The sequence below is a fragment of the Podarcis filfolensis genome (genome assembly GCF_964270895.1).
Source record: "Podarcis filfolensis genome assembly, chromosome: 14".
NCBI classification, from domain to species: domain Eukaryota; kingdom Metazoa; phylum Chordata; class Lepidosauria; order Squamata; family Lacertidae; genus Podarcis; species Podarcis filfolensis.
This window is the reverse complement of record NC_139616.1, coordinates 13307595-13333008: the sequence shown is the minus strand read 5'-3', so window position 1 is coordinate 13333008 and position 25414 is coordinate 13307595. Positions and strand designations below refer to the sequence as shown.

The 25414-nt window shown below is 41.1% G+C and overlaps 1 protein-coding gene and 2 long non-coding RNA genes across 4 annotated transcripts in view; 1 reads left to right on the top strand and 2 right to left on the bottom strand.

The window, feature by feature from the left end:
- COPS2 (COP9 signalosome subunit 2) overlaps positions 1–7812 on the top strand; it is a 21029-nt gene extending 13217 nt beyond the window's left edge. For both annotated transcript variants that reach the window (XM_083586809.1, XM_083586808.1), the window contains exons 7-13: positions 522–696; positions 1553–1731; positions 1830–1882; positions 2487–2584; positions 3813–3895; positions 5920–5978; positions 7049–7812. In XM_083586809.1, coding sequence (XP_083442935.1) covers positions 522–696; positions 1553–1731; positions 1830–1882; positions 2487–2584; positions 3813–3895; positions 5920–5978; positions 7049–7193 — 792 coding nt within the window. In that variant the 3' untranslated portion in view covers positions 7194–7812. The remainder of the gene's footprint in view (positions 1–521; positions 697–1552; positions 1732–1829; positions 1883–2486; positions 2585–3812; positions 3896–5919; positions 5979–7048) is intronic.
- LOC310749777 lies at positions 1006–3804 on the bottom strand. The gene is made up of 3 exons (XR_014541773.1): positions 2831–3804; positions 2045–2142; positions 1006–1111 (listed from the first exon to the last, which is right to left on the bottom strand). It is a non-coding gene; the product is annotated as an uncharacterized lncRNA (long non-coding RNA).
- LOC310749755 lies at positions 3902–25414 on the bottom strand. Its single transcript, XR_014541740.1, has 3 exons — positions 25139–25414; positions 13895–14141; positions 3902–5345 (listed from the first exon to the last, which is right to left on the bottom strand). It is a non-coding gene; the product is annotated as an uncharacterized lncRNA (long non-coding RNA).

Below are 25414 nucleotides of genomic sequence, written 5' to 3'. Positions count from 1 at the left end.
ATCCAGAAGCATGTACAAGTTCCGAATTCTGTTGCTGGCGATGTCAAGACTCTGATAAGTTCTTCATTTGCATTGGTTGCCTGTGTGTTTTTGGAGCCCATCGAAGGTACTAGTTATGATCAAAGAAGCCCTAAATAGCCTGAGTCACTATATCAGCTTACACGGAAATAAAAATTAGTTTTGTAATCGTTATGGTTTGGCAAAACAGTAACAGGCTACATATTGTGCTGATTTTTCGCTTTATGCATCTGCATTCAACTAATGTGATCAGTAACAAATGGTGACTATTTTTTCTGTCCTTTTAGTAAGATTAGGTTTTTTTTTTAAAGTGTGTTGATTTTTTTAAACCACGCAAGACACTACTTCAGTATTCTGTTCCAGGAAAGCTTATATGGAATGTGAAATAATATTGTGCTTTAAGTTCTGATTATATTTAAGAGTGCAGGTTAAGATTTTTATTGAGAAGAGAGTCGTAATTTCTTTCCCAATTTACAGTGCACATCTTTCTTCCTTTTTGTTAGACTGATGATGGAGAAGACGACCTTAAGAAGGGTACCCAGCTATTGGAAATATATGCTTTGGAAATTCAAATGTATACAGCACAGAAAAATAATAAAAAACTTAAAGCACTATATGAACAGTCATTGCACATCAAGTCTGCCATCCCCCATCCACTGATCATGGGGGTCATCAGAGGCAAGTGCTGTTTACATTTCGTTATCAGATCACATAGCATTTGTCTAGTTAGTTCACTGCATTTATCCTGTATTTTCCTATTGCATAAAGTCAGGTAGTTAAAATCTGAGCATCTTTTGTCTGCTTTTATTGCGAAGGATTTTATTGGATTGTACATGATGCAGGAAATAATGTTTGTGTAGGAATGCATCACTTCCTTGTGTGTAGATGCAAATCCGAGCATATTGTTTGCTCAAGGCATATTCCACAACATAATGTTTCCGTGATTTGAAGTTTTCTATTTGGAATAATTCCATCTGAACAAATGTATTTATAGTAGGTTTTTTTTTAATGTAACAGTTGAATCTTTGCCCCAGGGTGGCAGTGTCCTTCTTTAGTTCTCTTTAGAATGCATGCTTGGAGTAGGTTGTACAATCTGGAAGATCACAAATGAAGTTCTGTTATTTGGTGTGTTTGCCCTTTGTCAGAATTAGAAAATAAAAGGTCATTTCTAGAAGTCCTGCTGGTATCCATATTGAAAAAACATAGCATGCTAGATGGAATATGTCTGGTACAGTGGTACCTCGCAAGACGAATGCCTCGTAAGACGAAAAACTCGCAAGACGAAAGAGTTTTACGTTTTTTGAGTTGCTTCGCAAGACGAATTTCCCTATGGGCTTGCTTCGCAAGACGAAAACGTCTTGCAAGTTTGTTTCCTTTTTCTTAAAACCGTTAATACCCAGGGTGCATTGCTTGAAGAGGTGCAGTTCCGTGCTTCGCAAGACGAAAAAACCCGCAGAACAAATTAATTTCGTCTTGCGAGGTACCACTGTAATTGTAAGACAACAATATTGATCTCTACTTGTTTTTCTTTCAGAATGTGGTGGTAAAATGCACCTAAGAGAAGGTGAATTTGAAAAGGCACATACTGATTTCTTTGAAGCATTCAAGAATTATGATGAATCAGGGAGTCCAAGAAGAACCACTTGCTTAAAATATTTGGTCCTAGCAAACATGCTGATGAAGTCTGGAATAAACCCATTTGACTCTCAGGAGGTACAGTTGTCAGTTTCTTACTGCTTGTATGAAGGCAATTAGCACAAACCTTTTAGTTGGTATCTAAATATGCTTATTGTTGTTTCTGTCCTGTTCAGGCAAAACCATACAAAAATGATCCAGAGATTCTAGCAATGACAAATTTAGTAAGGTAAGAGCTAGTTTCCCTTAAGGGCAAAGCTAGAAGCAAATTTTAATCTAAATAATCTAGTGAGCTGTAGAAACAAACTCAAAAGTTGGTGTCAAAATTACCCTTAACAGAAGAAAGTTTACCAAATCTCAGATTTTCAAAATGTGCTGAAGGCATGCTCACATTCCGTTTTACTGTAAATGAGATTGCACTGAATATTAAAATCCTTATTCTCTGCATACAGGCCAGTAGCCACAGAACCATTCATCTAACCCCAGGCCCTATGAAAGAATAAAAAATGTGTGTTTGTCAAACCCCTATCCTCCCCTAATACCACATGGCAAGCCATTCTTGAAACGGGACTTCCAAAAATAGTTTCTATTGTAGTGGTATGGAGGTCTGCTGAAAGAGAAGTACACTCACTTTGCCCAAGCCCTCGGTCATACTTCGCAATTTGAATACTCACCTTCAGTTTCTGTTGATCCTCGGAAACTGGGGGGTAAAGCTCACTATAGATAATGTGTTCACCTCTGTTTGGATCATAGCAATCAAATTCTGTTATCTGTTTTCTTTCCTAATTGACTAAATTGTAATACAGTGCACATGCTCTCTTTCTCACTTGAAGTGCCTATCAGAATAACGACATCACTGAATTTGAGAAGATTCTGAAGACAAATCACAGTAACATCATGGACGATCCCTTCATAAGGGAACACATTGAAGGTATAGCTGTGAAGAAGTCTTGTGATTTTAGCCAGCCCGAGCTCCTCATCCATGTCCACAGTGTATTTAAAAAAATGCCTTCTTTTGTAGCGAAAGCATGATAAAAATGTAACCGAAATAATAATTTGTGCTAGATAAGGCTGAATAAAATGATTTTGCAAAACAAAAATTGGCAGGAGTTTGACTGGAAGAAGAAAAAATAGATTTTAAGTATTAACAATTTGTACTGGCCGCCGAGTAGCTTACCTGTGTTGGGGTTGGGAGAAGGAACCATACGTTGCAGCTTCATGGTGGTACATCAGAAAGAGTCTCCCTGATTATCTGTGAGACTAGTGCACTGTCCCACACAGCTGTTTGCTGGTGGGCTGGAGTGTATTGAACCTGGTTGCCAGGGAAACCAGGACATACGCTGATCCTAACCACCAACATGGGCAATCCAGGAGACATGTGCCAGTTGCAAAGAGAAACAAGACAGGGGCAGGGGGGCAGTCTTGGCTGGAATGGAGCAGAGGGAGCCTACATAATCCATCACTGAAGCTTTAGAGTAGCCTTTCCCAACCTTGAGTCCCCAGGTGTTGTTGGACTACAACTCCCATCATCCCTAGCTAGCAGCACCAGTGGTCAGGACTGATGGGAGTTGTAGTTCAACAGCATCTGGGGACCCAAGCTTGAGAAAGGCTGCTTTCAAGGATGAGTGGGAGGGGTGGCCCAGGGAGGAAATAAAGTGTGACTAACCTCCTCGCCTCTGATCCAATATATCATGGGGCAGCCGAAGGTGTAGGGCAACCTTTGTATTATATTCCTCTGCTATTGGAGCCCTAACCTCTAATGAACTATACTAACAATCAGTATCCTTTTCAGCTCAGTGTGTCTTGAGTAGCTGTTAACTAAAGATGCCAGGAATTGAACCTGGTGACATGGGAAACTTTCAGTTTCTACTGGTTGATGCCCAGTTTGTTTCCAAACTGAGCTACCATTTGAGTTAGGGGGAAAGCCTTAGGAGCATTTAAATACAGTTGAATAATTTGTTAGTTTGATTTAAATTTCACACGAATTCCCAGCTGGAAACGTCATTTGAGAGTAAATTCTTAGGGTTTGATATATAGTCTAATGCATCTGTAAAAGTGTAGTGATCGCTAGATATAAAATTAGACCTATGCATTTGCTTTTATCTAAAGTGCTTTCATTGTATTCATACTGTAATTACTTTGCTTTTGTTCTTTTCCAGAACTTTTGCGAAACATCCGAACACAAGTGCTTATAAAATTAATTAAGCCTTACACAAGAATACATATTCCTTTTATTTCTAAGGTATTTGAACACACTGTCTCCAGAGGATTACCCCTAAAATCTGCTTACAAAAACTGCATCTTGATATTTTTTTTCTCTTGGAGGTTTTAACAGCTGGCCAACTTGTTGTTTGCTACTTCCCTTCCAGATGCCAGGGTTGTGAGAGATGCTGTAAATCCCAGAGGAGCACAGCATAAGTTTAGGCTGTGATACTGGGTTGAGATGAGATGATGTTTTGGCTCAAATGTTATGGTCGGGGCTCAGCAAAATGAGCGGCTCAAAAACCAATTGCAGTTTTCTGTGGGAAGAAAATTCTGTTAATTTGTGGCGGCAGGGCTTACAGTTAGTGATGCCACACACGCGCGCACACACACACACACACACACACACACACACCATTTGTTCTTTCTTGGCTTGCCACTGCTACGAATGTCAGTGGCAGCAGATTTTCTAGTAGATCCCACCTCTAGCAACTGCCCTCTTGCACCCAATAGTGCATGATGCTACATCATGATGTGCACTTCTTTCAATAGGGTATTCTGGAGTGAAATGGGTGCCACCGATATTATGGTTGTTACTTGCAGCAGGAGCAAACTAGAGTTTTCAAAGGAACAGAAATCAAAGTGGGAGGGTCTGGTGAATAACAGTCGACTACTGGCAACTCAAATTATTTTCTGTATTTGCTACTCTTAAATGGAGGGGGAGAGAGGCAAATTTGAGATCAACACTGCTATTGGATGCACATTCATCTTCCTCACAAACCTGTGAAGCTACATCTGTGAAAGATAAGTTTGAAAAGCTGTGGTCAGTGCCTTCTCAAAAGCCAGACAGGAGGCTGAAGTGGAATTGCAGTGGGTACAAAGGCCTGCACAGCCACTTGTTCTTCAGCAGAGCTGGCAAAATCAAAATTAATTAGGCAGATATGGTTATTTGCACAATTTATTACACAATTCAGTTTTCATTGGCTTTTTTAAAAATGTGAAAGGCAAAGCCATGGTTTATTCTACCTAGTTAAAAGTCCATGCCTTTATTGGAACTTCCAGATGTGCAACAAGAAAAACAACGGTACAGTTCTACCTTCGTTCTCAAACCTAATCCTTTCCGAAAGTCCATTCGACATCCAAAACGTTCAAAAACCAAGGCACGGCTTCCGATTGGCTGTAGGAGCTTCCTGCATTCAAGTAGAAGCCGTGTCGGATATTTGGCTTCTGAAAAAGGTTTGAAAACCGGAACACTTCTGGGTTTTCAGTGTTTGGGAGCCAAAAAGTATGAGTACCAAGGCGTTCGAGAACCAAGGTGTAACTGTATAGTGTGGCTTTCCTTCTTTCTTTCTGCTCAGAATTCAGCTTCATTGATTTCACTCCACGGTGCAGCAGCCTCTTGGTCTTAATTGGTGTCAGTAGTTTGTGAAAACCATGGTTTGCAGTTCAGCTTCAAACTCTTTGGCTTAGATACATTTTGAAATGTATAGCTAAAAAACAAAACATGATTTTGCATTACATCTGAACCCGGCCCCTGTCCCTCTCTCAACAGCCTGACCTGTACATAGGTTTTACTATTGCAAGTCAAGTCAAGATAACTATAACTGATTCTGCTGTTTGTGTTAAAACTTTCCTACCCTTTTCTTGACCGTCATATATACCCACTGCGACTTGCATCTTTCCTCAACCTAGTGTGCTCCAAATGTTGTTGGATTTAAACTCCAGATAGCACGGCCAGATGTCAGGGTGCTAAAATTATAGTCCAAGCATCTTTTTTATTAAAAAATCTTTAAAAAAACATTTATTCAAAAGTTACACTACAATAGTCCAAACTTCTTGAGGTCACAAGGTTGGGAAGACTGGTTTATAGTATTGAGCTATAAGTGCACTACCAGCAACAACCTGCTGACTCTAAAGGCTTTCATCTGCTAATCCTTCCTTTCCCAGTGATCATACTGGTATTGACGTTATATGTTTAACTTCACCCTTGCTTTCCTAGATAAAGAAAAAAATTGCTTACTACCCAAAGCTACGTTGATATTTGATACCTCTTTTCTCCCTTAGGAGTTAAACATAGATGTAGCTGATGTGGAGAGCTTGCTTGTGCAGTGTATACTGGATAAGTGAGTATTTTTTTCTTTTCCTTTTTGAGTACTGAATGTTTTTTAAATGTTTATTTATAGCAGGGGTGGGGAACTGGATTGGGCCAGATCCTTACCTCCCCCTCCTCCCACGCTTTTCGGTGCTTGCTAAAAACATTTTTAGGGATGCGGGTGGCGCTGTGGTCTAAACCACAGAGCCTAGGGCTTGCCGATCAGAAGGCTGGCGGTTCAAATCCCTGCAACGGGGTGAGCTTCCGTTGTTTGGTCCCAGCTCCTGCCCAGCTAGCAGTTCGAAAACATGTCAAGTGCAAGTAGATAAATAGGTACTGCTCCAGCAGGAAGGTAAACGGCGTTTCCATGCGCTGCTCTGGTTCACCAGAAGCGGCTTAGTCATGCTGGCCACATGACCCGGAAGCTTTCTGCGGACAAACGCCGACTCCCTCGGCCTATAAAGTGAGATGAGCGCCACAACCCCAGAGTCGTCCACGACTGGACCTAATGGTCAGGGGTACCTTTACCTTTAAAAACATTTTTATTTAGACAAGCGTATTCAGATGCTTAGGTAGTTGAGGTAATTATAATCTGTTTAAATATTTTAACTTTTGCATGTTTTAAAGTACTGCTGTAATTTTTTTTATGTTTTAGGAAACAGCTTTGAGGTTTTTGTTTTTTAAAAATAATAATCAGTGTATAAATTTTATGAAATAAATAATAAAAATATCCTCATATTCAGTAAATCAGGAGTGTCCCATGGACTTGCACATGCCTTGTTAATCCCACCCTTCTCTTTTTGACCCTCACCAGAGTTAATCTGAACCAGGGACTATTAACCATAGTTAGTCTGCAAACTTTAGTTTGTAGCATTCATATAATTCGTCTACAGAAAGAGGAGTCGAGGGAACTGGAGATGTCAGGAGGGAGGGAGAAGGACGCTATGAGCCCCTTGTGCTCTTGACCTCCTGGCCATGAGTGGAAACACTCATAATTTGTATCAGCTTGTGTTGTCTGGAACATTCATAACGTTGCACCAACCTGTATTACCTATGTTGTAGGACACACTTTAATATTTCTTGTTTTGTCTCTTGCTTTAGCACTATTCATGGCCGAATTGATCAAGTTAATCAACTCCTTGAGCTGGATCATCAGAAGAGGGGTGGAGCACGGTATACTGCGTTAGATAAATGGACCAACCAACTAAATTCTCTCAATCAGGCCGTAGTCAGCAAGCTGGCTTAACCAACAACAGGCAATTACAAAATGTACTTAAGGCAACAGCGCAGTGATGTAAACCTTAAAAACTGGGAATGGCAAAACTACTGTCGGTTGGTGTGCCCTGAAATTATTGGAATTAATGGCAGAAGTGCTTTTTTGATCAGCTGGTTTGTGTTTTGCTGCTGCATTTATCCCAAGAAAAACAGCTTTAATCTCCAGAAGAAAACCAAATGCCACGGGATTTATGCTGTGTTGACATCTTGCCCTCACCATGCAACACCCTAATAATTTGTCAAGGGGCAACTAATGACCAGAGCGAAGGTTTTGTTTGTCATGATTTTAAATACACTGACACGTTCCTGTTGGTTTAAATTTAAACATATTTTACCTGCAGAAAAAAGAAATCTCACAAAAAAATAACCTGCAATAACTTGAAATGCATACCCTTTTGAACACTTCCTTTTTCTCATGTATAAATCGAAATGTTTGCTGCATTTTGCAAAATGTCAATTCTCCAAAAATGTGTCCGTATATTTCTGTACCTGCAGTGTAGTAAAGGTTTAGAAGAAACCCGTAATTATGGTGGCATACTGTCACTTAGGTTTCAAGCAGCAAAAATAAACAGTGCAGTTCAGAAATTGTAGAGTTTTTGTTTCTTGATGTGTTTTTCATTATGTGGCTGCTTGTGTTTAAGAGATTCAGGGAGAGTGTTGTTGCCTTCTGCCTGTATTTTGAAAGCACTCTGAAGGTCAGGGGCACCATCTACGAAGCTCTGCTGCTAAACAACTGCAATCTGTCAAAGGGGCTTATGTGAAACTTCCACAAATGCCACATTTTCTTAGTACAAACCTATTACTGCCTGCTCCGTGGCTAGTCAGTGAAGAGCACTCCACTGGAATCTTCCCTTTCAGTTTCAAAGAAGAATGTTCTTGCTAACCATAGTTAGCGCCAAACCATATTTTGCAGCTGGAGTTAAAATGGGTTTGTAGACTGGCTGAACTAAATTTAGTTAATGAAAATACAAGTGCAGATGTAATCTTAACCATATTAGCTCTGAAACTGAAAGGGAGGTGGGAAATGTCCACATTGGGTTGCGAACCTGTGGGATGCACTTAATTATCTAATGTGATTAGCTAATTGTGCAACAGTTTAGCAGGCTGCACCTATTAACTTAAATTTTGCACGTGTGTTTAAGTATTACTCTTTGGTATTTATATGCAAACGCTACTGATCAAGCATTACCAATTTAACTGTTTGCTAATGTACAACCCTTTCTTAAGAGTGTCCTAGCCACTGTTGTTTTGGCACATCACAGAACTGGATTTTTAAATCTTGGATTTAGATAAACATGGGCTGTGGTTGATGGGATTGCTCAGACGAGTGGTGCCAAATGGAAGTTTGTGGTTTTACTCTTTTTAAAAGAAAAGGGGGAGAAACTATAAATAAAAACTGTAGAAACTTAAGACCTGCATTCAGGAGTCATACCTGATGGCTATGGAGTCAGAATTGGTCTTTTCATATAAGGATTTCTGAAGTGGCAGGTGAACTATAGACAGTTCTTTCACAGTCTGCCAATAGGAAGCAGTAGAGGGTATTTCAAAGCATTATTGCAGCTGAGACTGTTAGGTTTCCATATGGAATCTGATAGCATATGGTTAACAGAAGTAAAACTTTGAAAATGAGTGTTGGTCGGCTTTTTGTTCTTTTCATAGTAAATTCCTAGAATTAAGGGGATGTGGTTGTGGGAATATTTCTGAAAGCCTGCAGGGTGTGTCCAAAGATGGAGTTTTTGTCCTGCCTGCCCATGATTCTCATCCTCTCCTATGTCCTGCAGCTGCTTCCCATTCTGTATCCTTATGTCTTCCCTTTGTATTGGCAGCACTGGTGAAAGGATAATCCTGGTTCATACATTTTAGATGTCTTGTAAACTTTCCCTTCCACCCTCACATGGCATCCCTTTTGAGAACATACTGGATCAAGCAAAGTACTGTTTTATAACCTGATGTCTCTGAGAGGAGGAGTGCTACAGGTGATATGCCTACCAAGATTTTTTTATTTTTTCGCAGTGATGTCCCTTGTTGGTTTTGGTTTTTTGAGCCATTGCAGTCTTGAAAATTGCAGTGGCCATGTGTACAGCTGCCATGTAGAGGCACTGTTGCGTTTGAATGTTGCCTCCGCATGATGCTGGCTAGAAGCTCACTGGTGCCTTCATGTGCTATCGGGTATGTGAGCAGGACCAAATGATATCTTACTGCTTGTATAACACACTATATAGTAGTGCATTCAATCCCTAGGCCAATAGCTTTCAAACTTCTGCCATGGAAATCCTGCATGTTGCAGACCATTCTGAAATATGTTCTAGTGCACATCAAGCTCTCAAGAGGTATTGTTGTTCCACATGAACTGAAAGTACATTCTAGAAGATGCCTTAACAATCCCTTGTGTGCTACGCAGCACAGCACAGGTTTCAAACAATGGTACCTGGAACACAATCGCAATGTGAGTGTCTCCTCCCCACTCTTAAAAAAGAAGCCCACATAGGTAACTGTGGGGTTGTTTGTTTGTTTTTTACTTGAGATTTAAACAATGAGAATTTTATTGTCCAGGGCTGAATTACGTACTGTGTATCCAAATGGATTCCCCACCTCCTTCCATTAAACATTACGCAAATCTGGGAAATGGCTTGTCATTTTAAGGTAGGAGCCAAAATAGATATCTGAAATCAGATGATTAGCTTTCTTTCATAGCGTATAGCAAGGAGCTTTCTATACAAAAAAATAAGGAACACTGACATCCTTTGAAACAATATCTAGCATGTAAAAGGTCCCAAGTTCATCTCTAAAGGACTCAGAAAGACCCATCTGAAAATTGTGGAGATGTATTGCTAATGCCAAGTTAGATGGAATAATGGTCTAATCTTGTATAAAGCAGCTCCCTAAAATGCTGGTATCTCCTGTATCAGCCTTTGTCACCATGGCATCCATGATGGGAACTATAGTCTCATATGTATGTATGTATGTATGTATGTATGTATAGAGAGAGATGGGTGGGTGTGACAGGTGTCCTACCCATTCTATAGGGTTCATGGTAAACTACAGGATAGGAATTCAGCACCTCTGCAGTCCAAATTATGTGCCTTTTTATAAATTGTGCAACCAATGTCCATAATTTGCAAAATTCTACAATTTTTACATTTTTCACTGCAAGGTGGCATTCCACTAAGTTACTCAGAGTAGACCTCTTGAAAGTAATTCATATAGCCAAATTAGGTCTATTGGTTTCTCCCCACTCCCCAATTTCAATAGAGTTGTGGCAGCTGAACAGCTCTAGCTACAGACTGTACATTTTGTGGCTTTTACTATAATTCCCAAAGATGTGCTCTCATTGAAGGGGCAGGGCAAAATTGAACATTTTTCTGGAGTGTGACAAATGGATTGGCTGTGTTTTGAATACATTTTATTAGGGCTTATAGAGAAAAATACAAAACTTAGTATCAAATATTGTTGTTTTTTGCCCAAACTAACTAAGACTTGGTTCTAAATGCAATGGAAACAAAGGAGGAGAGAGAGAGAGAGAGAGAGAGAGAGAGAGAGAGAGAGAGAGAGAGAAATAAGAAATAGAATAGGGGTTAAAAAGAGAGAGGGAGAAATAACATTCAGAAGGTAAGGGACTTCTCATTCTTTGTCTGTCCACTATAATTAAACAATATTCACTTCATCCACTCCAATATAACACCCAACAAATGGTTTGGCTGCAGAAGAGCAGCATGCTTTATGATGTCCTTTGGTTAGCAACATAGCACTGATGTAGCTGGGCATTCATATAAAGCAGTATTCTGTAGGCAAAAAGCTGCAATACTTTTTGGCTTTAAAGCTTTTTAAAAAGCATGTGTTGGCCTATTTTACCATGTAGTATATGGCTTGATGAGCAGAATGCACACATGAACACCAAGACAGTCCATGGACAATTTATGTATGTTAAGTTGTTCCCAAATAATCCTATGATGCCATCAACAATAATATCGTTGCCCTGGATGAATATGACATACTTAAAAATCTGGCGAGGGTGCCAGGACCCAGGCAAATTTGTCTTGGTGACTTGGTTGAGCCTCTGTGCCATCAGTTTGCTATCCTGCCCTACCTGTGGTGCAATTTCCTCAGTTTGTTTAGGCCAAAGTAAGTCCCATGGAACTTGATGGGACTGAGTCGCTATTAAGTGTGCTAAGGGTTGCAACTCTCATCTTCACATTGTCCTTCGCTGCCTTCATCCCCATTCCATAGCTGCTGCTGTGAGCTACTAAACAGCATTCAGAGGCTTGTCTGGAATCTGACCCTGCCAAGTAGGAATCTATGCAGTCCTCCTACACCTTCTGGCAGAGGAATTGCAGCACTGTAATAGAGACCAAGTTGCCGTAGATGAAGTGAAATAACAAACAGGGATCAGAAACTGGAAGGCAAACCCCACTGAAGGGTTAGGTCCTGCTTATGGAGCAGTACAGCTGACATTTCTGCCCTGCCTGATCCCTAGTGCAAAGTGTTGTTCCTAAAACTTTCGCCTCCATAAAATGTTGCACTGTGCATGATGGTCTACCGCATCACCCCTCCCAGTATAAACCTTCCTAGACCCACAACTGTGATCTCAGAAGTAGACAAGCAAGGCTGGTGCTAGCACATAGCATCCTTTGCCAAAGGACAAGGCCCACCGCCAATGGTACCAGAGCCCCACCTGCTCTTTACTATTAAAGCAGTGTCTTTCCACGTTAAATAGTCAAAGCTTACACCCAAAGAATCCTGGGAAGCATCATATGTTAATGTTGTGGCAGATATTCATTTAGGAAAACATCAGAAGGTTTTCTATTGGGAATAGTACCAGGAAGTCTAAAGAAGACAAGACAAGACATTATATTTATATGCAACAGTAGCCGCAAGGCTATTGATTGCGAAAAATTGGAAAAGTGGTATTATACCAACAAAAACAGAGTGGCTTGCCAAATTATTGGAGTATTACAATATATCCAAAACAATGGGAGAAACTGGAAGGATCTGAAAAGAAAAGATCGACAAGGACTGGAAGGTGTTTAAAGGATACTTGTAAAACTATATTGGAAAAATCAGAACTCCTATTAGAATAAACAAGCTCCGTTATAAATACTGAAATACTAAATAAAATGGATAACAATGTGTAACAGAAAAAGAAGCAGAAAACTGGTTTAAGTGTGAAAGAAAGTAATAGGAGTGGAAAGAAATTGCAATTGAGTAGATTGGAAGTTCAACACAAGGGTGGGGTGAGGGGTAAGGGATGGTGGTGGAAAAAAGAAGTATCTGTGGGATTGAGTGTGGGTATGTATGAATATTTTAAGGATTGTATGAAATGTATGTTTGTATATTCGTAACGTGTATTAATGCTGAATTATTTTAATAATAAAAATTAATTTTAAAAAAATCTTGTGGCAGCTATTAGGAGACCTACATTCTCCCACAGAGCTAGTTTTCAAAGTGGTTCCCTTCTTGGGGAACTCTGAAAGTTGTTGCTCTGTGAGAGGAATGGCCAACACGCGAGTGTCTCCTAATAACTCACAGCACGCTGAACAAACTACAGTTCCCAGGATTCTTGAAGTGGGGGAGCCAAGACTGTTTAAGATCGTTCTGCTTTAAGCGTATAGTGAAGATGGGGCCCGGGTGTGGTCTGGACCTCCCGTTATTCCCGCCCCCCCCAGGCCCATGGAATTGGGCTTGCTGCTACCACCATTTTTAATTTCCTCAAGTACCAAAGAGCTGAGCTAATAAGGCCCAGTGTTTTACCTACTTGCTTCTATTCGGAAAAGAACGTTTTGCACACTCACCTGGAAACATTTTTATTTATTAAAACATTTCTATACCGCCCCGAGCACATCAGTCTGGAAGCAATGCACAGCCAATTGTTTAACATACTGGCATCCACCTTTAAATCAATACAGATAAAAATGATAATAAAGCTGGTAATACAGGACAGAGTTGAAACGTGACAGCCTGCTGGGAAAAGTTGAGGAAAGGTTTACAAACATAGGTACTTACTTTAGCACAGGTATGGGGAATCTTTGTTGCTCCCAATATTGCTCCTATATGCCATGTTTATTGGGTCTGGTGGGAGTTGTAGTTTGGCAACATCTGGAGGGTCAAATGTTCCCCAGCCTTGTTTTAGTGAGTCAACAATGATAGCACTTGCCTGAGCTGAAGAGAGGTTTTCGATAAAATCTTGCCACCCTAGAAAAGGCTCTACCCCTCCCCAAATTTGCTGACTACCAAGAATGCATTGTCCACCAAACATAACAAGCAAATAAGGCAATAGAGGTGAAGGTGCTCCTTCGACACCCAGCTGGAATAGGAGGCGATTCTCAGCATGAGTCCAGAGAGCAACTGTGGGTCACAGCATTCAGAGAGTTGGAAAAGAGAGTAGAGTTGCATTGCCACAACTTGCCCTGCCATCGGTCTTGCTTCTGTCTGGGAGCGCCACAAATGTCCCGCTGTTTGGGACTATAAAGGCTAAATGGGTACCACTAGAAGGCAAGCACGTGTTCAACACACTTCCGGCTACATTGGTGAGAGCAGTGGTTATAATGACCTTGGTTGGCCAAGTCACTATCTCCCTGCCTAAGCTACCTTGCAGGCTGGTTTCGAGGATAAACTGAGGAGGGGAGTACCATGTGTACTAGGAGATCCTTAAATGAGTGGGAATACATCACAAACCTTTATGCCAGGCTCTCCTCCCTCGCAATCTGTATAGCTGCTGGAGACTGTTGCACAGCCACAACAGAATCAGAGAGTCCTTTCTATGCCCCAGGAGGGTCTTTGAGAAGACGTTTTGGAGTACCACCACAGCCCTCATTCTCATTCTTCACGCATGCAATAGGCTGATAAGGATGTGTGAGGGATTGGACAATATCTCTTTCTTCTCTTGTCCAGCGGGATAGGACTGTATTCCTTCCCCTTGCTTCTGTTAAGAATTGAGAAAGTGTGGTTGAATAGCCAGTTCATGCTGGTGCTTTTTTCAGGAATAGATTGTGGTGAAGAAATTATTTATGGGATGTGGTGCAGTTGGCGTCAGTACATAAGAAGTGTCTTGCTGGATCTGACCAAAGGTTAATCTTATCTAGCATTCTATTTCCAACATACCAGCCAGCTGCATTTGTAATCTGAGTACAATGGTAACTTTGTCACACGTGAACATTACCCAATCCATTCTGCTTTGACACTATACCATAGAGACAGGCTCTAATGTGGAAACATGCACATGAATGGGTTATTTCAGACCAGTTTCTCCAGGCTGTACTAGAATACCATTTAAATTTCCCCAGAGTGCTCTGGAACAATACTATGTTGGGGACCTTGTAGAAAACTGAAACAGCAGTTCTGAAATCCTAATATGGGAGGACTAGAATACATCAGTACAGGTGAGATCTGCTGATTTTCTGGGGCATCAACAGTTGCTGCAAGGTGCTGGATGCTGATATCTGGCATAGTTCCAGTGCACACTCTTAACCTCCCCCATATAAGTGAGGTTTCCTATGGAGATTGGTAAAGTGCTCCACTTTGGGACACATTGAAGCAAGTACAAAAACTACTTTCTGTTCCAGTCATGGAGAGGGGTGTGGGCAGTTTCCTACCTTATTCAGGATCCTGAATAAGGGGGTACAGTGTGCCCATGAACAGATCCACAGCACTCTCTAAGGGTCCTTGCAATGTGAAAGCCATCCAGCAGTGCAGTTATGCAGTTTTAGATTCTCGACTTAATGACTTCGTACACATAGATACCGTATTTTTTGCTCTATAAGACACACTTTTTCCTTCCTAAAAAGTAAGGGGAAATGTGTGTGCGTCTTATGGAGCGGATGCAGGCTGCGCAGCTATCCCAGAAGCCAGAACAGCAAGAGGGATTGCTGCTTTCACTGAGCAGCGATCCCTCTTGCTGTTCTGGCTTCTGAGATTCATAATATTTTTTCCCCTTGTTTTCCTCCTCCCAAAACTAGGTGCACCTTGTGGTCTGGTGCATTTTAGAGCAAAAAACACGGTACCTCTTTACCCTAGCCTTTGGCATCTGAGATTTATATTGTCAGGATCCATTCTATTCTTCTGATGGTTTTTTAAAACTGATTTTAATGTTGTATTTTTATACTGTTGTAACCCTTCACAGGGATCTTTTTGTGGTCAAGGACAGGCAGGAAATCCAGTCAATAATAACAGATGAAAATATGCATTACTTTGCCTAGTCCAAACTGTGTCAAGACATCCCTGTTGCATTTGGGATACCCTCCTGCTCATTCAGCCGAGTGGGGCTCTGGATTTCTGCCCTGACAGTACCACTGAAGCCCTTCTCTGTGCACCCCATCTGCCCATCATAATGACAGACATATTGCTGCCATATAATAAAAACAGAACCAGAAAGCACTACCCAGATTAGCTCTGAAGAACTGCATTGTTAACAAAGCCTGAATAACAGCCTTTACCAAAAAGAAAAAAGAAAAAAAAAGAGTGACCTTTATGTGGGCATGTATTGCTGGAGCATAAAAGAGAACCGTACAATGGCCATTTTCATTGTAGCAATACATTTATTTTAAATACGATCAAGCAAATATCTTAAGAAAAATGTCACAGGCTATAACTTGACAGTCAACACCATTTGGAGTAGGATTCCTAACAAGCTAAACTGCATTCCAGATTTACAATCCTGATGGCCATTACAAAGAAGGCAGTTGTTTCAGGTCCTGCTTGTAGTGGGCATTTCTCACTGGATTCTCTGGGCAGACGGGTTCTCCCACATTTCTCAGAAGGAGAGCAGTGACTGGGTTTTTAAATAAGTTGTTTCTCAACAGAAGTAGAACACGCACAGACATATTGTTGCATGCCACTGCAATCTCAAAGTGGTGCGAGATTCCAGGGGTCCCTATCAGAAATGAGGCACAGCAGAGACTGTGGTGTTTTTAGGATATGTGGTTTATTTATACACATATACAACCTGAGCCTATGATGGAGGGGTTCACAGCATTAACTCCCATAGCTGCAGCCTTGAATTCAAGCAGAAATCAGCCATAGCTCACTCTCCATCTTTTCAGCCTGCAGCTTTTCCCCTCTAGGTCACATGACAGCAAACTCTGCTCTCAAACTTAATCTTTGTTCTTCTAATTATCAAAAAGCTGGAGGATGGGACTCACCCTTTCATTATCTGACACAGAGCCCTTTTCCTTTGCTCTCTTATTAGCTTTTCACCCAGGCAATCACCTCAATGAAAGAAGGTAGCCTGGCTTATATTTTAACCCTTGCTGAATCTAGGGATTAGAAGGCTTGATCAGATTTCAACACCCACTCATAACACTATGTTACGAAGAACTGAAATGTGGATTGCAGAGGGATTTAGTTGTTTACTTTCAAAAGTTATGAAACCTTTACACACTGTTTATCTTAATGATGACATCTTACCCTCTTGCATTTATTAATGAATCATGAAACTCTCCTTTTAAATTGCAGGGTTTTAAGCACACTTGATCTGATCTGTAGAAAACCATATTTTGGATACACTCCTTTAATGTAGATGCTGGAAAAGATATGAAGGGGCAAAACATTAAAATTATTGTAGCATCACAGCCGATGGAGGGACTGTAACCCCCCCTTAAATCTCCTAATTCAGCCTTCTGCCAGAACAGGAAATATTTAAGATTGCAGTCCTAACTACTAGGAAATACATACTATTGGAGGAAGCGACGTGAGTATTTGGGATTGAGCTGTGTGACACATATGCCCTTGGCTTCAATAGTTTCTCAACATAAATACAAAACCCTATTGGGCAGAATGCTGATTTATATTAACATAAAAGATGAAATAGACATTGGTAACAATGATCAAACATTAAACTAAATGCTGAAGAAGAGGCTCAAAGGCTACTTTACTTCATTTATACACATGTTTATTTCCACTTTCAGCTGCCAAAAAGAAGAATTGTGCTTTCTCTTCTTCCTAATCTTCCCTAGCCCCCTGCCAAACCCAGAGGTAGTGTGGTGCTGTTCAGCCCAGCACTGACATCACTGTGATACTTCCACAGATCTCAACAATATGTTTAGATATATCTCTCTCTCTGTTGTAGTTTTGATCTTGAGATTTGGGTCCAATTGGAACACAGAAAATGTGCAATGCACTATGTCTGGTTGCATTGCAGCCCTGCTTAAACTGTCCTGTTCCGTTTGCAGGTGATAGTTTTCAGAAACGTTGCAGCGATATGTTGCCTGTTGTATATATGTCACTTCCCCTTATCCTGCCATGAGCTCTGGTCAAACAGGTTTTGAAGCACTACAAAATGTACTAGACCTGTTTAGACTTTGAAAATCTCCAAGGAAGGTGCCTGAGTCTGGGGCTTCATTGCAGACTGATCCTATGCATTAAGTTCAATGAAAGTTGTCCCCAAGTAAGCAAGAGCCTCAGACAGCTTGTTGTCTGGCTAAATTAAGAAAATGTTCATGCAGCTCTATCCTGTGCATGGTTAAAAGGTAAAAGGACGCCTGACCATTAGGTCCAGTCGTGACCGACTCTGGGGTTGCGGCGCTCATCTTGCTTTATTGGCTGAGGGAGCAGGTGTACAGCTTCTGCGTCATGTGGCCAGCATGACTAAGCCGTTTCTGGCGAACCAGAGCAGTGCACAGAAACGCCATTTACCTTCCCGCTGGAGCGGTACCTATTTATCTACTTGCACTTTGAGGTGCTTTTGAACTGCTAGGTTGGCAGGAGCAGGGACTGAGCAACCGGAGCTCACCCCGTTGCGAGGATTCAAACCGCCGACCTTCTGATCGGCAAGTCCTAGGCTCTGTGGTTTAACCCACAGCGCCACCCATGTCCCCTTGTGCAGGGTTACTTGAAGGTAAATCTCACTGTGATCAGTGAGGTTTATTCCCAGGGAAGTGGGCACAAATTACAGCTTTGCTGTTTGACAGAAATCTACCTCTAAGTTAAAACTCATTGTTTATTTTCTCATTTGTGTAGAAATAGGGAACCCATTATCTTTCAAATGTTATGGACTCCAACTCCCATCAACCTAAGGTAGCACAGTTAAACCATCAGGGATGATGGGAACTGTAGTCCAGCAAAATGGAGGACCACAAGATCCCCACTCCTGCACTAGTGGATATGGGAACAACTATTCTCTCTTTTCTTGACACTGATAATTATTAGAAAGTTATCGACATGGCCCACTTTGTGCAACTTGGTCAGGGTTTATTCTGTTGCCACTAAGGAAAAAATATTTTTGTCCACCTAGCTCTCACGGTTGCATGTGGAATAGCACCCTAGGTTGGTTTTATTTGTTCTTGCTTTAATGGCTGATCTGACCGGGGGGTGGCTGTGTTAAGGTATGGGGGGTTATTTCTTTCCTTATGTGTTTCCCCTTCATTGTGTTCTTTGTTCTGTGAAAACAGTAAAAGTATTTTAAAAATAGAGAGAGCTTCAAAAGGCAACTGGGTCCTTCTTCTGAACTTCTGATCACCAGCAGTGTTTTCCTAGTGAGGAAGGGAAATGCAACCACTGTGAATTTCACAGTTGTGTTGCAAGCATAACGAGTTATTAAGTTTGAACTTGCATCCAAATCAAGTAAGGTCATCTCACAATCCTATTGATGTGAGAATATCTCATCTCAAAAAGTAACAAACATACATATGTCTGCAATAACAGCACTCCTACATGTTTCTTAAGAAGTAACCCATGCTGTCTTCAATGAGGCTAAACCCCTAGTGTGTTTAGCAATGCAAGCAAAGTTAATTAAATTGTACAATACAGTACTTGAATAGGCAGTCACTCCATGTGCTGTATTTAGAACACCGGCTTTTTCTTTATATATATTATTAAATTTTTCTATTTTACATTTTAGAGTATTCATTTAAACAACCTTCAATCAATGACTTCCCTTCTTCTCTTTCCATGGTTCAATTTACACACCATAAATCCCTGCATATTTTACATAAACTAAACCATTCAGTATTCCATTATTACATCCATCAAAGCTTATCTACACGGTTGAATTTATCTTAATGCTGCCAGCGGTTTTAAATGTACATAATTTTCACCCATATATTCAATAAACATTTTCCAATCTTCTTTAAACCTGTGTTCTTCTTGTTCTCTTATTCTATACGTTAAATCTGCAAGCTGCGCATATTCCTTCAGTTTAAGTTGCCATTCTTCTTTAGTTGGGACCTTGCTCATTTTCCATTTTTGGGCTAATAAAACACGGGCTGTGGTAGTGGCATACATAAATAATCTTTTTTGACACCTGGGAATTTCCATCTGAATTATCCCCAACAAAAAGGAATTTGGCTTTTTGGGAAAGGTACTTTTAAACATTTTTTACAATTCATTATAAATTATTTCCCAGGACTCTTTTACCCTTATACAAGTCCACCACATATGATAAAACATACCCTCAGTCTCATTTTATCTCCAGCACTTATCCGACTCAGACTTACACATTTTAGCAAGTCTACTTGGAGTTAGATGCTATCTGTAAATCATGTTCAGATAAGTTCGCCTTCAAAGAATAATATGCTGTGAACTTCAAACCACTCTTCCAAAGTCTTCCCAGAGATTTAAATCTATATTATGTTCCATATCTACTTTTTCATTGTGTTTAGCATTGCAAGCAAAGTTAATTAAATTGCACAATACTTGAATAGGCAGTCACTCCATGTGCCGTATTTAGAACACCGGCTTTTTCCAGCTGTAGTTATGCCAATAGAACTGAATCAATGAACTGCCATGAGGAAATGATCACAGATAGTAAAGGGTATTTCTGCAATAACATTCCTTCCGTCTGGTATGGCATTTTGACTTCATGGTGTAGATCTGCCTTCCCCAACAGTGTGCCTTCCAGTGTTTGGGACCACAATTCTTACCATACTTCACTAATGGCCATACTGACTGGGGCTGATGGGAACTGTAGTCCAAAACATTGGGGAGGCACCAGGTTGGGGGAAGATAGTATAGATTCACATTAGAAATGCTTTCTACACATTAACAAGTGTTCAGTGCCAGGTTTGGGGAGGACCTTAGACAACGTGCTCTCAGTCTAAACCAACATCAGCACCTGGCACCTTGGGGAAGCTGTCAAGAGATCAGTGCCTTGTCAGGGTCCCCTGCTGATGCCTATCCTGTCCTGTCTTGCCCTCCCCTTCCTTTTTCTGGCTCAGCACTCTAAGCAGTGAGAGACAACTGGATCTAGCCACCCTTTCAACTTTCCACAATGCCCCCAATCCTGGCAGCCCATCTAGTTGGGCATCCTTTTCACAGTGACCAACCAGATGTTTCTGGGATGGCTTAAGGAAGGAACTGAGCACAATAGCTTACACGGGTCAGCAAACATTTTCAGTGGGGGGCCGGTCCACTGTCCCTTAAATCTTGTGGGGGGCCAGACTATTTTTTTGGGGGGGGGGGCGGAATGAATGAATTCCTATGCCCCACAAATAACCCAGAAATGGATTTTAAATAAAAGGACACATTCTACTCATGTAAAAACACGAGGCAGGCCCCTCAAATAACCAAGAGATGCATTTTCAATAAAAGGACACATTCTACTCATGTAAAAACACGCTGATTCCTGGACCCTCCGTGGGCCAGATTTAGAAGACTGGGCCGGCCCCTGGGCCTTAGTTTGCCTACCCATGGCTTAATACATACCACCTTCTGAGAGGGAGAACAAGATGTGTAGAGATTGCTACTCATTCTCATACCTCCCTCTCTCTCTGCTTGTTGACTCACAGAAGGGAAGCAGTCACAAAGAGGGGGTGAAGGAAACTTCAGGGACTGATTATGCCCCCCAACCCGGGAGTGGGCTGAAGTTTGTAACCAAAAATACAACACTCTGAAACAGCTGGTGCAGCGTGTTGCTCAAAGTAAGAAAGTAAGCCCTTGGTTCAAATTTTGCCTGTCATAAATTCCAGAGGTGGCCTTAAGCAGCCTTCTTTCTTTCAGCCTCTGCTCCTCTGGGCAACTGCTGCCGCCGCCCCTGGTCTCTGAGCTGCTCCCCACCCGAAAAAGAGAGGTGCTTCTTAGAAAATAAGAAGAACCCTCCTCAATCAGACCAAAGACCTATCTAGTCCCACATTCTGCTATCACATTGACCAACCTGATATCTATGGAAAGCCCATGAGGACATAAGTGCAACAGCACAAGATGTAATAATTTCTAAAAGAATGTTAAAATACTATACAGTGGTACCTCCGGTTAAGTACTTAATTCGTTCCAGAGGTCCGTTTTTAACCTGAAACTGTTCTTAACCTGAAGCACCACTTTAGCTAGCAATGCTCTAGAGCAGGGATGGCCAACACCATGCCCTCCAGCTGTTGTTAGACTGCATCATCCCTGACCATGCTGGTTGAGGCGGATGGGCATTGTAGCCCAACAACATCTGGAGAGCACAGCATTGACTACCCTTGCCCCAGAGCATTGAAGAAAGTTTAAATGGTAGCTTCCAGATCTAACCATTTGGGGGGCGAGGTCAGGGTGCTGGAAGTGAGAGCTGGACCATAAAGAAGGCTGATCGCTGAAGAATTGATGCTTTTGAATTACAGTGGTACTTAATTACAGTGAGTACTTAATTGGTTCCGGAGGTCCGTTCTTAACCTGAAACTGTTCTTAACCTGAAGCACCACTTTAGCTAATGGGGCCTCCTGCTGCTGCCGCACCTCCGTAGCACGATTTCTGTTCTCATCCTGAAGCAAAGTTCTTAGCCCGAGGTACTATTTCTGGGTTAGCGGAGTCTGTAACCTGAAGCGTATGTAACCCGAGGTACCACTGTATTATAAATTGTAAACATTTAGGATTGTTAAACTGGTGCACCTTTAGTATACAACCAGTGGGCTTTGGACTGCCTTGTGCTAGTCCCCAAGGCAAAGAAAATATAGATATTTAATATTTCAGACTTTATTTTGTAATATATAGATTCTACCCAAAGTGACAGTAAAAATAGATGGTTTCGGTTTATGTTCCAACATTTAATCAGCAGCTAAGAAAAGCACTTTTACTAGCTGTGATGTTTTCTAACTTGTTTTCCAAGTCTTCAATTTGGTTGTGAAGCATTAATCTAACAGAGAACATTCTGGTGTTAAAAGCATGGAATCCTGAGTTCAAATTCCAGCTTCAACAGATGGTTTGGACTATTCTTGTCTTCTTTAGACTTGATTTCCACCTGAAAAACAGTCTACTTATTTACAAGCATCCATAATCCATTTTTGTGGAAACATCTAAAGGTACGCAGCAAAATCAGCCTTTTTTAAAAAAAAAGTGTGTTGGAAATAATGTTGACTAGAACAACCAGTGGTTATATCTAGGTCAGCATGTAGCATCCTCACTCTCTGTCAGCATTATCTATATAGGATCAAAAATGCAACCTCTAATTGAGAGACATGATCAACAGGAGGTGACTCACTTTATAATTGCTATGTATGTTCATGTATACTTCCAATGAAGTATTTAGTCACTGTCACTAAACATGATATAAATTGATAGGCTGTTGGTTTTTCATGCAAAGCTTGATCACGTATGTGACTTTGCTTTTGAATAATAAGCCCATTACCGAGAGTGATTTCAAATAAGTGATCTAGATCATTCCATACCATCTTTGATCTAAATACAACCTGAAAAGATGTGTGTCTATAAACATAGGGTTTATAATCCTATAAACACAGGTTTTGTTGTCTTGACCCCATGGCCCTGGGTGAACAACCAGCAACCATTTTGATTAGGGTTGCCTCTGCTCAGATTTTGTCTCTGAAATTATTAGTGTATTTGTCTGCATGAACTTCAGTTAAACTTTCCTCCAGCATTAACAAAGCATTTAGGTCAGGGGGAGGCAAATTAAGGCCCAATCACCTTCTAAATCCGGCCAGCAGACAGTCCGGGAATCAGGGTATTTTTACATGAGTAGAATGTGTCCTTTTATTTAAAATGTATCTCTGGGTTATTTGTTGGGCCTGCCTGTGTTTTTACGTGAGTAGAATGTGTCCTTTTATTTAAAATGCATTTCTGGGTTATTTGTGGGACATAGGAATTTGTTCATCCCTCCCCCCCAAAAAAATATAGACCGGCCCCACACAAGGCCTGAGGGACAGTGAACCAGCCCCCGCTGAAAAAATTTGCTGACTCCTGATTTAGATAGAGAGATTTCTGGAGACAGGCAAATGCAACAGGAGGAGGAGGATAGTAGTACAGTGGTGCCTCTGGATACGCACACCTCTTGTTGCGTATCCTCCGGGTTATGCACGCAGCAAACCCAGAAGTATTTTTCCAGGTTTCACGCTGCGTGCATGCGCAGAAGTGTTCTATCGTGCCGCGCGCATGCGCAGAACAGGCACCTCCGGTTGCAAATTCCTCGGGATCTGACTGGAGCTCCGGAACGGATCCCGTGCGCAACCGGAGGTACCACTGTAAATTATTTTGTAGGAATACAATGCTTAGTGACATTTTATCATCCCATGTGAAAACTGGAAAAAAATTATGACTCTAATGACCGTTAGGAATGAATGACCCATTTGCCAACGCCACATTTAATAGTTAAAATAATACTAGATACCATTATGGCTGCAATAACTTGTCCAGTGGCATTGAACATATAAAACATTAAAACTAGATTAATCAGTTGAATAAAGACATCTTACAGTGCAATCCTATATACATCTACTCAGAAGTAAGCCCACTGAGTTCAATGGGAATTACTCCCAGGAAACTAGGTACAGGATTGCAGCCTTGTTGCTTCAGTAGGACTTACTTCCAAGTAGGCATGGCTAGGTTTGTGCTGTGAGTTGAGCAACTAATTACTGTATTTTTCCGTGTATAAGACTAGGTCCCCCCCCCCTAAAAATAATTTCAAAAATTAGGGGGCGTTTTATACTCTGGCCCATCCCTCCCCATTTTCTTAAATCTGAGTCCCCCAAAATAGGAGGAGTCTTATACATGGGGGCGTCTTATAGACGGGAAAATATGGGAAAATATAGTATATGAGCTTCGATCATTTAATCAATTTTTGTAATTTTATATATACAGTGGTACCTCGGGTTACATACGCTTCAGGTTACATACGCTTCAGGTTACACACTCCGCTAACCCAAAAATAGTATCTTGGGTTAAGAACTTTGCTTCAGGATGAGAACAGAAATTGTGCTCCAGCGGCGCAGCAGCAGCAGGAGGCCCCATTAGCTAAAGTGATACTTCAGGTTAAGTTACAGATAGGTAGCCGTGTTGGTCTGCCATAGTCAAAACAAAACTACTGGAAAGAAAAAAAGAAAAAAAGAAAAAAGAAAGAAAGAAAAAAATTTTTTTGTTTTGACTTCAGGTTAAGTATAGTTTCAGGTTAAGAACGGACCTCCGGAACGATTAAGTACTTAACCCGAGGTACCACTGTACACAACAACTGGCATGAAGGAAAAACTCCTATTTATGGAAGAAACTGAGAAAGGGGTAAAAGTCAACCTACCCCAAGTTTCACAGAGATATTTTATAAATACGGCATTAGGTTAAGTTCTGGTTAGCTACAATAACATAATTGGGGGATCATGTATACAAGTTCTTTCTTTTGTTCTGTTCTCTTTTCTACTAATTTTTTTAATTCTTTTTGTGTGTGTGACTTCTCTTACTCTGCGCCCTTGTGACGATGCACTTTAAATTTTTTCAGTAAAGAATATAAAATAAGTTTCACAGATATATGCACGAGAACTGAAAACATACATACACAGATAAGCAAGCAAAGCCCTGACCCAAAAAAATTAGTGCTAAGCTCAAGTATAAAAGGCAAGCGTTTAAGCATAGTAGACACCATCCTAAAACCAAACCCTGCACCTTTATAGTTAAAAAACACACACCTAAATAAATAAATCCTTTATACCCCGCCCACCTGGCTGGGTCTCCCCAGCCACTCTCAACACCCTTTCACTAGGCAGCTAGGCTGCAATCTTATCACATACTCACCGGGCGCAAATCCCATTGTGGGCCTTACTCGTGAGTAAGCATGCATACGGGCGCACGGTACGTCGGAACGAACTGACACACAGCTCAAGGAAAGCTGGCACCCTGTCATGTAAAGTCAAGTCCCACTGTGGGCCTCACTCCCACCGTGAGGAGCGCCTATATGAATGCAGGCAAAGACCTAACACACCTAGATAGATGGACATATAAATAGATAAATTAAGAAAAGCCTAAGAAGAAGGCGCGGAGGAGTTTCACCAGCCCTCCCCCTGATGAACT